Source organism: Athene cunicularia (genome assembly GCF_003259725.1).
Source record: "Athene cunicularia isolate RWA chromosome 10 unlocalized genomic scaffold, athCun1 chr10_part1, whole genome shotgun sequence".
NCBI lineage: Eukaryota > Metazoa > Chordata > Aves > Strigiformes > Strigidae > Athene > Athene cunicularia.
Window position 1 is genome coordinate 18178151 of NW_020799112.1, and position 16660 is coordinate 18194810.

General features: G+C 37.9%; 1 protein-coding gene across 1 annotated transcript; it reads left to right on the forward strand.

Annotated features, from left to right (window-relative positions):
* Positions 1 to 972: 972 nt before the first annotated feature.
* Positions 973 to 16164, forward strand: BTBD1 (BTB domain containing 1). The gene is made up of 7 exons (XM_026855725.1): positions 973 to 6678; positions 7200 to 7305; positions 8870 to 9067; positions 9331 to 9523; positions 10067 to 10154; positions 14365 to 14511; positions 15282 to 16164. The coding sequence occupies exons 1-7, from the start codon at positions 6565 to 6567 to the stop codon at positions 15438 to 15440; spliced, it is 1005 nt and encodes a 334-aa protein (XP_026711526.1). The 5' UTR covers positions 973 to 6564; the 3' UTR covers positions 15441 to 16164.
* The last annotated feature ends 496 nt before the right edge of the window (positions 16165 to 16660 follow it).

Genomic DNA, 16660 nt, shown 5'->3' on the forward strand with positions numbered 1-16660 from the left:
AGCCCGGCGGCATCGCCCGCCGGGCCGGGCCGGGGGGGGCCGCGCGGCCGCTGCTGTAATTTCCTCGCTCGGTGGCCGCTCCTGTCCCCGAAGAGCCCTCCCTGCCTTTCCCCCGGCCGCCGTGTGCGTGTCCGTGGAGGGAGATGCAGAGAAAACGCGTATCCACCTTCTGGGCTGGCACGCAAGGTCACACCGCCCAGCGAACACATTTTGGTGCCTTCTTGCTCTTTCCCCTGCATCCTTTTCCCAAGAGAAGTGCCCTGATTTTCGGGAAACTAATTGTCCATTCAGGAAAGTACTTTGATAGTGGTGGGTGTCTGGTTCGGCTCTTTGATTCCGGTTTTGTTAAGCAAGGTGCTATCCATCCACCCTCTGATAATGGTTAAGAAAGGACAGAGACTGTTGTACCAAGCTTTTAACTTCATCTGATACTTACTTTGAACTTCTACTCATCTTACTGTTCACTTTTCTTTTTCAGCAGTGGTAATAAATTGTGTCTTTTTACCAGAGTAATACCCATTGTAATCACACTTATTTCAGATACTTTTGGGTGGAGAGTGGAGGAGAAGGCAGTAACTAACTGATTTTTACACGCAACCCACCCAAGTGGTACCATGAGTGCAGTGATGGCAAAAAGTATGTAAAATGGGTTAGTGATTCCTAATTCTGGCAGAATAGGATCTGCTACTTCTCATGCTCACAAAACTGATGAGTTTACCTACCATTTCTTTTTACTCAGTGTAGTGGTAAATAAAATCTATGGTGTCCATAGAATCAATTACTGGTAGTTTCTTTGTGCATCAGGCTATGGTGTGGTAATATGACCAAACTGCTTAACCTTAAGGTTTTTCTCAAAGAAACTCCTCTGCTAGGCAAAACCTCTATAAAATATGTGGATCAGGTTCCTGTAATGAACATTTGGGAAAGAAGTAATATTATTGCCTGGATAATATATTAATATATATTATATAAATATATAGTATGTCAAAGAATTCTGTAATGGGAAAAGCACCAAAACCTAAGCAACTTTCTCTTCATTTTGAGGCCTGACAGATAAGAACAGGGAGGAGAAGATTTAGTAATTGTGGACACAAGTGTTGCAGCAACTGGTTTGGAAAAAGAAAACCCAAAAAACCAACAAACGACCATGCAGCAGCAATGTCTTTCTGTTAACATTAGCAAATGAACTGTCTTTATTTTGTGGATGCTTAGCAAAGAGGGAGTGGCAAGGTGAAGAGTATGTAGAAGAGTGGGAGATAGTAGGAAGTGTCTTTCAAGCACAATGGTTTCAAAGGTTAAAAGCAAATAGATGTGTTTCTATATATATGGAAAAAAACACTGGACAGTGAAAAGTAAATAGAAGCTTGTCTGGATAAAAATATAAACATGGAAACAGGAGAGTTCTGAGTAAAGATAAGCAGGATAGTATTTGAAAGCCCTAGAAGTGAATGAAGAGATGTTGTTGGAAGCAAACAAAAGCCATCTTGTGTTGGTAGAACTGCTAGCACATAATGGCAAGGGACTTACGTAAGGACACTGACTGTATGTGTATCTTGTCTAAATATCCTTGGACTGATGAACTGTTGAAACATCTCAGGTTTGATGTCTTCTTTTGGTATTAAATACACGGCAGCTTTGTAGGACATTCTTCCAAATTATAAGTGTGTTTTGAGTTTAAATTGGAATAAATAGACATTGCAACACCTTGTTAAAAACATACCTAAGGAGAACTTCTGTAATACAGACCACTGCTGGACTTGTATACATGTTCCATGGTTGTGTTCCATGCTTGTATACACTGTTTTTAAAGTATACCATCTATAAGACAGACTGGTTTTTTTCCCAGTGTTGGCCAGAAGAGGCGAGAATTATACCTTGAACTGTTGGCCTCTTTGATCTATCACTACTAAAACGGTCAGATAATGATGGTTGCCTTTCTTTAATCTTTGCAAAGACCAATTTGAGGTGTACTGGCTAGAAATGAATACACATAGCAAATGAACATCAAGGTAAAAGAAACATTTAAGTGATGCAAAAACTTTTATGGGTAATTTAATAATTATTTAATGTTCCATGGCTCATTTCCATTTTATTTACTCATGGGGCTTGTTAGGTCCTATCTGTAGTTGATGTGTTTCATAAAGATCTACTGACAAATGCTACTTTTAAATTAAAGCCAAAGGAAAAGATTTTTTGGTGAAAATATTTTGGATGCTCTTAAAAAAATCACTCCATTTGTATCTGTCCCATAAGGCTGAGTGTAATTTCTCTGTTCTGTGATGTAAACTTTCATCAGTGTTAGTGTTTTGTCACAAAATAGATGGTAGTTCAAGAATGATGTTTATGGGGAAGCAAAAAGTAGTTAAAAATTGAACAATTTAAACATGATAGTCACCAAGTTAATGTGATGTCTGTATTTTTAATTTTTATTTTGGATGTAGTCGTACAGGATTTAAAATTGACTACAGTTGCTACTTTTTTCTAACAGGGGACTCTAATAAATTGGTATTTACAAATAATTAAATTAAACTTTTAATTGATGGTACCACTGTAATTCCAGTAATACATTTCAGGATTTGTTTTTTCCCCTTGAGAAAGTTGGATAGACCTTGTCTGTGGGCTAAAATCTTACCTGTAAAGATGGAGAAGGGGGAGACTTTTAAAACTGGCTAGAAAAGTGGAGAGAACTTTCTTAGAAAACAACTGGCCAAGCTCAAAGGCTTAGAAATGTCTGTGGTGTGTGCTTCAGCTTAGCCAGTATTCCTCTTTGCCTCCAAAGTTTTCAGACATGAGACAGAGGAGTTTTTTTTAAAAGCAGCTGACTACTTCAGTAGTTTGACAGATAAATCCTTAAGAGTTGAAATAATATCAAGGTCACAGTTTGAATGTCTCCCAATTAAACAGGGTTTTTTTTTTTGGTATGTTTCTAACTGTACAAATTGAATAGTGGTGATCAAGAAGATTAAAGTTGTCTCAGCAGGATTCTGCTTTAGGGTTTCATTTTGTTGGTTTTAATAAGATTTTTTAAAATTTCATTCACGTTTTACAGTAATTTAACTTGTCCTTTGAACACAGTATAAAGGAAAGTGACGACATGGAACAAATTTAGCAGTCAGTCTTCCAAATGTCTTTGCAGAGGACTTTGGCAAGCAGTAAATAAAGGGGTAATCATGACTAACTGGAAAAAGATTCCTGTGTGCTTTTAGAATGGTGAAAATATTTCAGCTGATGGGACGATACTAAGGCTAGGGGAGAAGGAAGTGCGAACTGGAGGGTAAAGAAAAGCAGCGTAAAATGTATGAGAGGCTTATGTGAAGTGAATGATTGAGTGTTCACTTGGAAAAATTGTTCTGGTCGCTGAAAGTGCGCTGCACACATATACATACCCTCCCCATCCTGGCTGACAACACCATCAGTTGGTATCTAGAGAGCGGGTTATTTCTGTAAGGCTCTCAAAGGGAGGAGAGGAAAGAAAAAGGCAAGGGGGAAGGATAAGTGATCTTGAGTTGCACTGAATTAAGTGGAAGAGAAACAGTGGTATCCTCATAAAGGTGTGCTAGTTCAGGCATGCCCCAAATGGGAGAGTTAACACAGAGACAGAGCTCTTGGCACGTGAGCAGAGGGATTTTTAGACAGAAGACACACCTGGAGTTCCTCTTTTATGAGTAGGTGAATGCATCATGATCATCCATCCGTATACTTAGGGGAAATAGGATTGCACGACATCCTAGAGCAGTGTACTTAATTACCATTTTTCATAGTTTTTGCAGCTACCTTTCAACTCTACAAATTCACTTTTTTTAGTATTTGCGAAGGACTACGGTTTGGCTTTGAAAATTCCAAAATAGTATTAGCATTGTCAAAAACTTGAAATATTAAACACAAAAAACCCGACCATGTGACTTTCTTAACGTATTTGGACACTACTTGTCCTGAGTTTCCTTAGTTTCAAAGTATGTAACTTTATCAGATGTTCTGTAACTATGAGTTGTTATGCCCAGCGGAGATCAGTGCCTAGAAACAGATGGGGTCAGTAACTCCACGCAGCACACCACCTCTCCCGTCCTGAGTGAATACCATAACAGATGGAGCCCAAAGTCTTACACCAAATGAACGCAATGAGGATGTGTTGTGATAGTGCGGGACCTGAACATGCTGTAATAAGGGATGGAGAATGTACTGGCTTTGCCCCGGGTAGAGTTAAATTCTTTGTAGTAGCTTGTGTTGGATCTGTGCTGACAGTCGGGTTGATAACACACCGATGTTTTAGTTACTGGTTGAGAAGCTGTGCAAATTTTAGTGGTCAGAACTTGAATTGCTTAAAGTCCCATTAGTTTGTCATTGACACACCTTCAGTTGGGGAGTGTCTCTTACTGTATATCCAGCCATACAGCAGGGGAGGGATTGGAGCATAGAGCCTCAAGTGTGTCCTTCATGGGATGAAAAAGCATCCTGTAACTCCTAGATCGCACATGAATGAAAAAACCCGCATGTATATGCACTGTTGCCACATTTGAATTCCTGTCATTTGGGCCTGTAATTAGTTTTTGATCATATGAGGAAAAAGCCTGCAAAATTCCTGGGAGAGCAAGGGTCAGAAAAGTGCAGTCTGAAACTGCACCCTCATTCTGAAGAAGGTGTCGTAGAAAGTGAACCACAAGCCTAATGGAGCTCCTCTGGTGTGTCAGTTCATTGGCTTCAGATCTGACACACTTAAGGAATAAAATCAAAACCATGTTCCAAAACCAACTTGATGAATTTCTGGGGCTGGTTGTTTTTTTTAGGGTTAGGTAAAATTTGTCATGTAGTTTGTGTGGTAATGCTGCTTTTTTTTACAGCCTGTTAATTTTTAATTTTTATGTAATTAGTACTCCAAGCTCCTATAAAGTCATACAAAGAAAGTGAGGGCATTTTAATCAGATTTTTTTTTAATCTTAAAACCAAAATCTAAATGCACTATTCTAGTGCTTTAATGATCTACTTGTCAATTTGGTATACAAAACTTACCTATGAGACCTTAGTTTCTTAAAAATAATTTTGTCAGTGATTGTGACTGGTAAGTCAGCCCATCATTTTCATCAACGGATAATAGTTTATAGCTTTCATAACTCAGTTCTAAATTAAAAGTATGAAACTTCTACTAAAAAAAAAAAAGCATTTAATTAAACTCATTCTTTCTAAAAGATGTTTGATGTAAATCCAAGAGTTGAAGAATTAATTTAGAGCATCATTCACATTCCCTAGGTGACGTGAAAGCTGGCTGTCTGAATAGATTGGGGTATTGTAACAGTAAATTTGTACCTATTGTTAAATAACAGCAAATGTAGTGCTGAATACCATATGTAGTTGTCTGTTAGCAGTTTCCAATAATTAGAGTTTTCTTGGAATATAAGGAATATAAACAGCTAAGAGCTTTAGCTAAAACTTATTCTAAGTTTCTATTACTTAGATCTCCCAATGTTGCGGAAAAGTTTCAGTCCATTACTTTCACGAGTTTCTTCTGTTAAATGCAAACTGCTTATTGTTAGATTTAAAAACCGTTCTAAACATGCCTTCTATCTCTGTGCATCACTTGCTGTTCATCTCCAGAGGTTCTGAACAAAAAATATTAAGAAATGTAGTAAAGACTTGGTCTTCATTATGGAATTCCTGCATTTGCTAATGTGCCCTGGTTTATTATGTTTAATCACCTGTATGTTGAGGACAAATGTATTTTTTCTAAATCACAGGCTATTCTTGGTTATTATCTGAAAGACTGATGAAATATTGCTAAGATTATCTTCAAGGTCACCTCTAAGAAAAGTTACAGAACCTTAAAATAAATCTTATCTTGTATGGTCTGAAATTACAACTGCTCAGGAAACAGGTTTTGTTCCTGGTTTTGGTGGAGGCTTCTATCTTTTGTTTCACAGCTTATGCTAAAATCTCAACCAATCATCTAGCCTCCAACAGTGGAGACAAGCCAGAGCGTTTTGCTGTGGCAGGAATAGAAGAGTCAAGGTCACCTGCTAGAATGTTATTTCCTTTCCTCTCCTCTGAGCACTACAGATTGGGAACTTTGACATAAGATGTTACCACAGTATAAGTCCTTGACACTGTTTTCTTCATGGTGGGGAAGAAGCGAGGGTGAACTGTCAGTAAATTAAGTTCAGTAATACAGCCATAGAGAGCTATGTATTGATACTTGGTATACAGCTCTTTAGAGTGTACATTCATATATTAATTCTGCAGCTCAGCTGTTGTTTACAGTTCAGTAGCTATGTATAACTAGTACAGCCAGATCAGTCTTAGGGAGTAATGCATATTTAAAACAAATGTATGCCATTAGGTTAACGTAATATTCTTTCTTCAACCCTTTAACTAGCTTATTAATTTGTAAAAATGCTAACGTGGTCAACTGTTTCATGTTCACAGTCCAAATCTTTGACCTGTTTTATAAATGCAAAGAGACTGTTGTGTTGTGCTTGACTCCGCCCCCCAAGATACCTTTTTTTGATCTGTATTTGTGTATTGATTTCTAGGTTTCTTTATTCAGATGAAGTTCAGATTGGTCCAGAAACAGTCATGACTACTTTATACACTGCTAAAAAGTATGCAGTCCCAGCCCTGGAAGCACATTGTGTGGATTTTCTAACAAAGCACCTCCGAGCAGATAATGCCTTTATGCTGCTTACTCAAGTAGGTAAATTTAAGCTTAGTTTTGATTCACTAGGAAAATCAGTATTTGGAGGAAAATTACTAAATATTACATCACAGTAGGTTTGGTGTCACATAGTCTAATTCATGTATGAAAATGTCTTGTTGCTCTGCTAGAATTTTTAAAGACTCATCTTCTTATTAATGTGGAGGAAAGGCTTTTTTTCCTTTCTTTTTTCTTTTTTTAAGCATGCAATAGACTAGGACATTTCAGATGAAGTTAGTTTATCCTACAGTGTATTTGCCTGAATCTTTTTCTGTTAAGACTGTGCTTCAGTTCTCTATATTGGATTTTATGTGTACTTTTTAAAAATTATATTGCATTTAGTGAATTCTCATTAATTATGTACTCCTTTGAGAATTTAAGTGCTCTTTAGGGTACAGAGTACTTAGAGAAATCAACCTATTTTAATTTGGATCTATACTAGAGTAAAAATAGTTGCTTTTTAAGATTAGTGGTTTGTGAACTTTATGCTTAAAGATGTATTTCTCTACCTTTACAGGCTCGTTTGTTTGATGAACCTCAGCTTGCTAGTCTTTGCCTTGACACAATAGACAAAAGTACTATGGATGCAATAAGTGCAGAAGGCTTTACTGATATTGATATAGGTAAGTAATTTTGTGTGTCCTAAGCATTAAACTTCTGAAGGGAATTGTAGGTCACGAGAAGACTTTGTTACACTGACTCAGGATAGTTTGCCTCCCACATCTGAGTGGGTAGAGTCCCAGGCACATTGTCTCCTTGTCACAGTAACCTGGAGTAGTTCACTTTCCTCCTCATCTGCACCCACCTTTGCACAGACGCCAACGCACCGGCCAGCTGCAGATCTCAGAATGCGGATGACAGTACCTGCACTACAATCAGCGAGTTTGCTAATGAGAAAAAGAGGACATTGCATATGTATGATATGTTAATCAGCACACGTTTTATTGCCCACCCCCACAGTGCTTCACTTGGTGTCGGTGTCCCCAGCGGGGCTCCCACCATGATCACACTTTTGGCTTTCATTAAAGCCAAAGCTTTCACTTAACTCAGTGTTGTGCCTCATCCCTGAGGGATCCAAACCTGCTTTTTGCATGTAACAGGAATCACACTGTTTTGTTGCCACATGGTATTTCTCTATTTAGAGTTGTGCAGATCAGGTACAATTTATGAAATCTATTTAAAAAATAAATACCTAAACTTCTGGTTTCTTTGTTTCATCTTTTATGAAAAGCTAGCAGTTGTAAATTTGCTTACTTAGTTTCATTGCTACTATATGTCTAAGATTTTACTCCAATTCAGCTAGACTGTGTGAAAACTCAGACTGAGGGAAGGTGTTCCAGCTGCTTAAAGAAATTGTTAAGTTATTGTTAACTCATGTTCAGTGGGATTTGTGCCCAGACTGTGAGTGCTTATCTCTGCTCTTGATAAGTCCCAATCTGTTTTGACTTTCCCATGTGATATTTTCTATGACTGCAAACATGCCTTGCTTAAATTCAGGGCATATAAAAATTCCCAAGGAAGACAGAAGATTCAGAATATGAAAACACATTTGTTTTCAGGCTTGTGTTCTTTGATAAACTGAGATTTTTAGATACCTGTTATTCATAAAATGCCAGAACAAGTAAGAAATACAGGAAAACTTGCTTTTTGTAAAAACACATGAGAGTACCTAGCCTCACACCCTGTGTTCCACCTTTGAGCTTTGTGGGTGGCAAATACTTCAATGTTTAAGATGACTTTCAGGTATCTTTAAACTGGTTTTGCATGCACCACTGCTGCTTGTGTCTGTAGTTGATCCAGATCGGCAGGTGGCTATTCGGATGAAAGTATGACAAAGTCATCATGAATAACTTGTTTTTTTAGTAGTGTGCACTCAACGCTTGGTCACTTCCAGTTTTAATCCTGCCCTAGCCATGGAAACTCTTTAGGATATTGGTTGTCACTACATACATTATATATAGTCACACTCTTAGGAACCCAGAAGAAAGTTCATATGCTGTCTTCATAACAGGAAAACTATTTTTTTAGTTTGGAGTCTGTACACCACTGGGAGTTTTCTATATACATATGTTAAGTTGTCTTATAATGAATGTTCTTAGTGTTAACATGTTAAGCTTACTTAGTGTGTAACACTGTTATTGGTGTGGCTGAAAACGGATATAAATCTGTTAATACTTTTTTCTTTAGACACATTATGTGCAGTTCTAGAAAGAGATACCCTTAGTATTCGAGAAAGTAGACTCTTTGGAGCTGTTGTTCGCTGGGCAGAAGCAGAATGTCAAAGACAACAACTGCCTGTGACATTTGGAAACAAACAAAAAGTCCTTGGAAGAGCTCTTTCCTTAATCCGTTTTCCATTAATGACTATTGAAGAGTTTGCAGCAGGTGAGTTTTGGGGTTCTTTATCTTACTGTTAGACCATATCTCTGCACTGTTCACCTGTAAGTGTTTAGAGTTTACATTTAACACCCTTATTAATATCATGCAATAAAGGTTGTGATACAGAAATGAAAGGAAAACATTCTGCAAAATATGTTGTGGCTGTTGGAAAATATTATTGTCCTCTTCAGCTTGCAGATATGTGTGGTTCAAATACAACAGTTGGGAGTAGTTCTTCGACTCATCTTAGAAGTTTTTTCTTTTCACAGGCCCTGCTCAGTCTGGAATCTTGTCAGATCGGGAAGTAGTAAATCTCTTTCTGCATTTTACTGTCAATCCTAAACCTAAAGTAGATTATATTGACCGACCAAGATGTTGCCTTAGAGGAAAAGAATGCAGCATTAACAGGTTCCAGCAAGTGGAGAGTCGCTGGGGCTACAGTGGAACAAGTGATCGGATTAGGTATGGCTTTTGAAACAGTTTGTAGGAGAGACAAAGTGTGGGAAGAAAGGGATGGTATTACTCATCTTTAACTTTTTGGCGTAAGATACAGTAACAAACATGCTGGTTCTGTTTGGGCACGTGTAATCTTTCCCTTTTTTAAAAATAACTTAGACTGCTGCACTCATAAAATACGGAGTAGCAAAGAACAAACTTCAGGATGACTGCATGCATTCTGATTGGTTGTTAGCTGCATACTCCTTTTTAAAATACCAAGTCTTGATCTGATTTTATTTTGGAGATATTGAAAGGAATCTGGCCATTTTTCATTTAGTGATACTGAATATCTTGGGGGCTTAGCAAAGCTTTAACCTATGAAGCTGATACCTTACATAGCATTTTTCTTACTACTGAAATCTAAATGGAAAGTGTTATTGAAAAAAAAAAAAAAATTCAATTTACTTCACTACTCTTCCATGGAAGTCTTTTTCCTACTTGACTAGGAATAAGGTAACACACTTATCAGAGTTGTTTAAATTCCTTTCTTGGCTTGTGTCTTACTAGGTTCACAGTTAATAGAAGAATTTCCATAGTGGGATTTGGATTATATGGATCTATTCATGGACCCACAGACTATCAAGTCAATATACAGGTACTAGATATTCTCTTTAAATAGGCTTGTGCAGAAACTACACTTGCAGCACTTGCAGAAGGTTTGATGTAGATTTAGGTAGGAGCAATTGATAGGTCAGGAATCTATCTAACCTGTGTTTTGTCCCCAGCAGTGGTCATAAGCAGATGACTAGGGAAAAGTAAGAACAGTATGAAACCCTTCTCCCTTTCTGATGTATTCTCCTGTCTTTCAGTCATTTTCAGTGTAAGTTTTTCCCATGACTGATTTGGTTTCTCTGCTTAGTAGCTCCTGGTGAATCTTCAGGATACTTACCTGGTCTAACCTTGAATTCCTGTAAGCTGTAAGGAATTTCATAGCTTTATCCTCTGTTCAGTTGTGCACAAAGTCTGTCCTTCATTAATAAAGTTTCTAGTAATTCAGTAAAGAGATCTTGGATTTGTCATCAACAGCTCTCTGAAATCAGTGACACGTGTAAGTGACTGCTAAAAAAGCCCACTGTGTCATCAGGAAGATACCAAAAACAAGATAAAAGGTGACATTGTGTTGCTGTATGAAAGCCAGGTATACCCACATCTTGAGTATTGTGTGCAGTTCCCAATCCTACACAGTAGAATTAGAAGATAAAGAGGAGGGTAACTGAAACAATTAAGGGGATAGAGCTGCTGCTTTATGTCAGAGACCAGAAAGGCTAGGATTCTTCAGTCTGTAGGGAGGAAGGCTATGGGGAAGTGTGGGCAATGTTTCTAAAATCATGGGGGCAGTGCGTAAGGTAAATGCGGAACTTTTTGTTAATCACCAAACCCCATAGTAGTAGAACTAGGAGACTCTGACTGATACTAGCAAAAGATCAAAACAGTAAGAGTATTTTTTCAATGCAGAGAATACTAAGCATACTGCAACATGAAGCAGATATCCTGTTTTGAATTTGGTGGTATTTGAACATGCTCGTTCATCAATAGCAGATCCACTAGAAGATTCCAGAAGAATCAGAAGGGGCATGTGCACCATAGCGCCCCTAGTACGACAGTTTTGGATGCTGGGGGGAATGGACAGCAGAGCCCAGACCTGTGTGCTAATCCTCAGCAACATCTTCTCTTGCCACTGTTGCACTGCACTGGACCATTTGTCTGACCCAACTGGGTATTTATTACATTCTTAGCTCACCTGGTACATGTATTGGGGCTTAGAGGCTTGTCCTTGCCCAGAGCTTTTTGGAAAGATTGACATCTTATTTGATACTGGGTTCAGTCTGGGGCAGAAGGTTGTATGTTACTGTTACCGTAACTTCTGCCATAAAATTACTCCAATTTTAGGTTTGCTGAAAACGTTGTTCCAGCATAAGAATCTCCCTGGTTTCTTCTTCTGGTAAATGATTGATTTGTATTGCTGTTCTCCAGGCTCCTACAAGAAGATCTTATCCTGCTGCTACTTGTTTTATATCTTCATGATGTTTAGCTCACCAGAAAGTCTGTAGGGCTTTTTGCTACTGCTGTGTTGAAAGAATGATTTAACGTTGGTTTTGATATTTTCAGATAGCTGTTCCTAAACCTTCTTTTGGCCTGCTTAACTGTATTTTTTAAATTTTAATCTGTCAGTTTGAACCTTTCTATTTTAATCTGGATACAACTTCATGTTTCTCTATGATGCCCTTTTTTGTTTATTTCCAGTAATAGCCTTTTGCTGATCAGCCATGCCAGGTTTTTTCCCCTTTTCTCAAGCCTTTCCTAATAGGTGATACGCACCAATACTGTACTTGGGCGCGTGATGTCATTCCGTAGTCTGAATGCTTCTTATAAGGGTTTGATTTTAATTGCTCCTTTTAGCTTCTTTTTGAATAAGCTTCCTCATTTTTTCTCCTTTTTAATTTTAGCACAGCCGTGGTGGATTTGCTTTTGTTGTTCACGTGGGAGTGTTGACTCTTAAGGATATTATGGACACTGTTACATAGTGTTTCCATTATGAAGTTTTGAATCTGATCCTGCTCATCACTCAGTACCAAATCAAGGGTTGCGTTTCTTCCAACTGAGCAATTGGTTAGCAAGCTCACGAAATGGTCAGTGATAGCATCTAAAAATGTCACCCCTGCTTCATGTCCTGACATGACACTTGCCCATTCTGAGCAGGTAATTGAAGACACCACTAAAATTGTATTTCCTGCTCTTCTAGCCTGTTTGATCTCTCTCAGCAAGTCGTGGTCAGGATTGTCTTCTAGTAATATTGATCCAGTACTATATTTTTTCCTTCTTAATTATGGAATTTCAGTCCATTTGAATTCTCTTTCTTATGATAATAGTTTTGATTTGATTCTAAGCTTTCTAACAAGGTATTGGCATTCCATGTCTGGCATGGTTTGACTCTGTGCTATGTATGTCGTAACCTGGTACTATCGCATCACACTGATTTATTAAGTATGTGGGAAATTTTGTGAAAGAAAGCATCTGTGACGTCATGTAGGGACAGGAATTCCATTGTCCTTATCTTATTTTGTAGACTTCTGGCATGTGCTGGGACTGCTGTTTTGGTTCATTTCTGGGCATCCTATTTAAATATCAGTTTATTTGTTTTCTGTTTCCTATTTGATGATTACTGTTCTCTGACCATCCTGTACTTAAGGATAGGAATTTTGTGTCTGTCTCTTAAGAAAAAAATGTTGTGCCTTTCCTTTTATGATGTTCCAAACAGAATGTAGCTGAAATGAGGTTTTGAAGGAATTTATTGGCTTTTCCACATTCCTCAGTTTAAAAGCTCACTTGCAAATTGATTTGAAGTGCCGTCGGTTTGGTTTTCTCAAACAGTACATTTACGTAAATGAGTAACATAATGCACTAGATTGGATCTTTAGAACAAAAGAGTTGGTGCTGAGAACCTAGCAGTTATACTGTACATCTGTAGGGATTTTCACTTTGCATTAACTCGTGTTTGATTCTCTCAGCTGAATTCCAAGATGAAAGCATTTGGTGTGCTTCCTCAGCATGTTTACTGTATTTATTTCATCTGAAAAGAATTTAGTTCTTGCAAGGCAAACCAAAGCATATTAAGTAGGAATGATCAAGAGATTCACTTGAAAAACATGTTCCCAGTCCAAACTGAAAGGCTAATGTACCTTTATGTTTCAGATGAAGGCCATCCATCTTACACAGGTTCTCTTTATTCTGGAAGTAGCCCCAATTCCTGATGGCTCTGAAACTTTCTTGTCACAATCTTATTAGACAGGTATTTAAGTCCTGTGTCTCTGCCTTTCTTCTTGGACCTGCATCAGTACTAGCAGAGCTCCAGAGTGTTATTTATTTAATTATTTAATACTTGTCCTAAAGTAGTGATGATGTATATTGTAAATCTTTTATGTGAAAGGGGCTTAGGACTTCAGTGTTATAATTGTTAATATTTCTACTGATTGTGGCCGGAAAAAAAAATATTTGAGCCTGTTTTGCCTAGAATAGGGCTTCATCTCATTTGTGCAATATTAAATATGATATGGCAATTTAATAGTATCAAAATTGATTACTGCACCAACAAGAATCCTATCATGAGAAGCGTTCATGTTACTCTAAAGCTCTGATACCCAGCTTCTGCAAGAGGTGTTCAGCAGCATGGATCAGGATATCCAAATGAGAAGTGAGGTATCTGCTACTACTACATCTTAGCTAGTGCTTCCTATTCGCCTCTAAAATTGAAGGCAAAAGAATTAAAATGTAGTCTAAGTGTAATTTTTATACAGAATCCAGAATAGAAGTAAATTTTACAAAACATAGCAGCGCAAGTTCTTGTTTTAAGAATGTTAGCATTGACTGCCTATATTATCAGTAAAAACTTGTTTTCTAAATTAGCCACAGCCAGCGAATATGCTTCCCTCATGTGGGCTGCGTTGGCGTACGGAGATCAGCAAATCTAAGTACAGGATTATGTGTAGTATTTGAAGGTCAGAAGCTGAAGGTCTGAGAGCTATTTATTCTTCACCTCCCAAGCAAAGACTGTAACCTGGTTGGAGCAGTGTTGAATCTAGCTCACAGGTCGGACAGCCTGTGTAAAACTCAGAAGCCATCATTCGGCATGCTGCTGGGTCAGCCCTAGTGGTATCGGGAAATGACACCTACTTTCCAATTGTGCTGTCCTTGCAATTAAACTGGGTGGAGTAGGCAAGTGTTTGGTTGTAATCTTCTAATCTGCATACAATAAGAATCTTTCTCCAGCTTGTAAACCTAAAAATACTTTTCATGTTTTTGTACAGATAATTGATTATGAGAAGAATCAAACTCTAGGACAAAACGATACTGGGTTTAGTTGTGATGGAACAGCCAGTACATTCAGAGTTATGTTCAAAGAACCTATAGAGATTTTGCCAACCGTTTGCTACACAGCTTGTGCAACATTGAAAGTAAGAATGCCTAACAGTCCAGAAGAAAATACTGTTTTGATGCAAGAAATGTTCTTTTATCTGTCTTCTGATGGAAAGGTGTCTTCTAGATCTTGAATTTGTTTTAAGCTTAGTGCTAAAGAAGGATGTAGTTAAACTCCACAGTAACTTGTAAGTCTGCTAAGTAACTGTAAGACTTCTATGCCACAGCACAGAATTTGTAACTGGATCTTTTGGCCTCCCCACTTTCTGGCTTGATGTAAGAGTTAGAATGAGTCCTTCTGGGAGTCACTGGTTCTGTGTGGGCAAAAGCACTATCTAGAATATTTAATCTGGAAGCTCTTTATCAAAATTTGTTTGATTTCTTTTATTCTAATGACTAGCTAGAGTCAAGAAAGCTGAAAGGTTTTTTTAATCACTTATTGTATTCTAGTGCTGAAATATAGGAAGGAATTACTGTTCCAGGAAAGTCTTCTCTTAATGTTACAGACAAGTTTATTTATTCAGTTTTCTCAAAAACCTTTTAATATTCTTTTAAATATAATTCCCTATACAGAAATGAAAGTTGAGGGAGTTGAATAAAATCAAGCTGTCAGAGAAACTTTTCTTTGTTATCTAGACATAGTGCACTTGCTTCTGTTGCCTGGGATTTTGTATAAAACTTAAATAATGTGGGTACAGAAATTTTATACTATTAAAATAACCTAAGTCAGTAATGTTAGAACTTCGACATTTTATGGGTCTTGCTGCCCACTTCCATTCAGTTACTCATCCCTTCTGATATTTTTCAGGGTCCTGATTCCCACTATGGAACAAAAGGTTTGAAGAAAGTGATTCACGAATCTCCTACTGCTAGCAAAACATGCTTTGTCTTTTATAGTTCACCAGGTAACAACAATGGTACATCAATAGAAGACGGACAGATACCAGAAATCATATTTTATACTTAATTCCACATGATCATCTCGAATGCCTCTGTGTATCAGTGGACTTCAGCTCACTATTGACAGCAGTTAAAATCCTATGAAACTACATGAATGTGTAAAATTTTGAAAACAAAACTAGTTTGAGAGGTACCAGAAAAGCTATTTTCTCTGCATCGTTATTGGCAGAATGTGATTTAGCTTTTCCTCTTACCAAATTGTCACGTGGAATAAATGCTCTGTATATTGAGAAGATTGTTTTAAATAGTATCTTGTGATTAATTGCTTTGTATTTTCACCCCTTCATTTCTCATGTAGTAAAATTCATTTTCTGAACTGGAAAATCCTTAATCATTATGAACTTCTTGTGTACGTTTTCCCTAACCTGTCCTAAAAAGACAGTAAAGCTGCTGCTGTAGTTCCAGCTTACACTTATTTCCAAAATGACCTTGGAATGACCCTACGGACATGAATTGCTACTATATTTTTTGAAGTACATCAGCAAAGCTGGATTCATATTGCTATCATCTTGGCTGTTTGGATGAGCTGTGGAGAATTAACAAACTTAGCCCTGCAGACAGCATCTGCAGCTTCACTGAAGAAACACTTAAGTTAAATTCAGCAACAAACAGATCTTTCCAGAATCTCTCTTAATTCAGAAGGGCTGTTTTGGAACATAGAGCTGGTTATGGAAATAGCCACTGTATATACATATGTGCCTATAAGAAAATGTATAGTGTGAAAAGGAGAATACAAGACTTGTAATGATGTTATTTTATCATACTAAAAAATTAGTATGAACTAAGGATTGTGTGCAACTGGTCTTAATGGATTGCATACACTACTTCGATGCAGTGGATGTATGTATATAATATTCAGTGTCATGCGGTATGTGCTGTGTAGAAGTAGAATGTCTCCATGTACAAAATCCTGTACCCTCCCCCAACTTATACTAAAGTAATAATTTGAGAACACGGGAGAAAAAAAAAAAAAAAACAACAACTTCTTTTTTCTCTAATTTCTCTTTAACTGCCTGCTCCCCGGACGGGCGGGCAGGTCCTAGGTCTCAGCCAGCCGTGTATTCCACATAGCGCTGGGGCTCGGGTGTAATGGGAGCTGTCAGTGTGAGGTTAATGGTTGGACTGGGTGATCTTCAAGCGCCTTCCCAACCCAGGCGGCTCTGTGGATCTGTATTCCCAGCCACCTGCCCCGACACGTTTCCGTCAGCGCCCTCCGCGGGTTTTTCT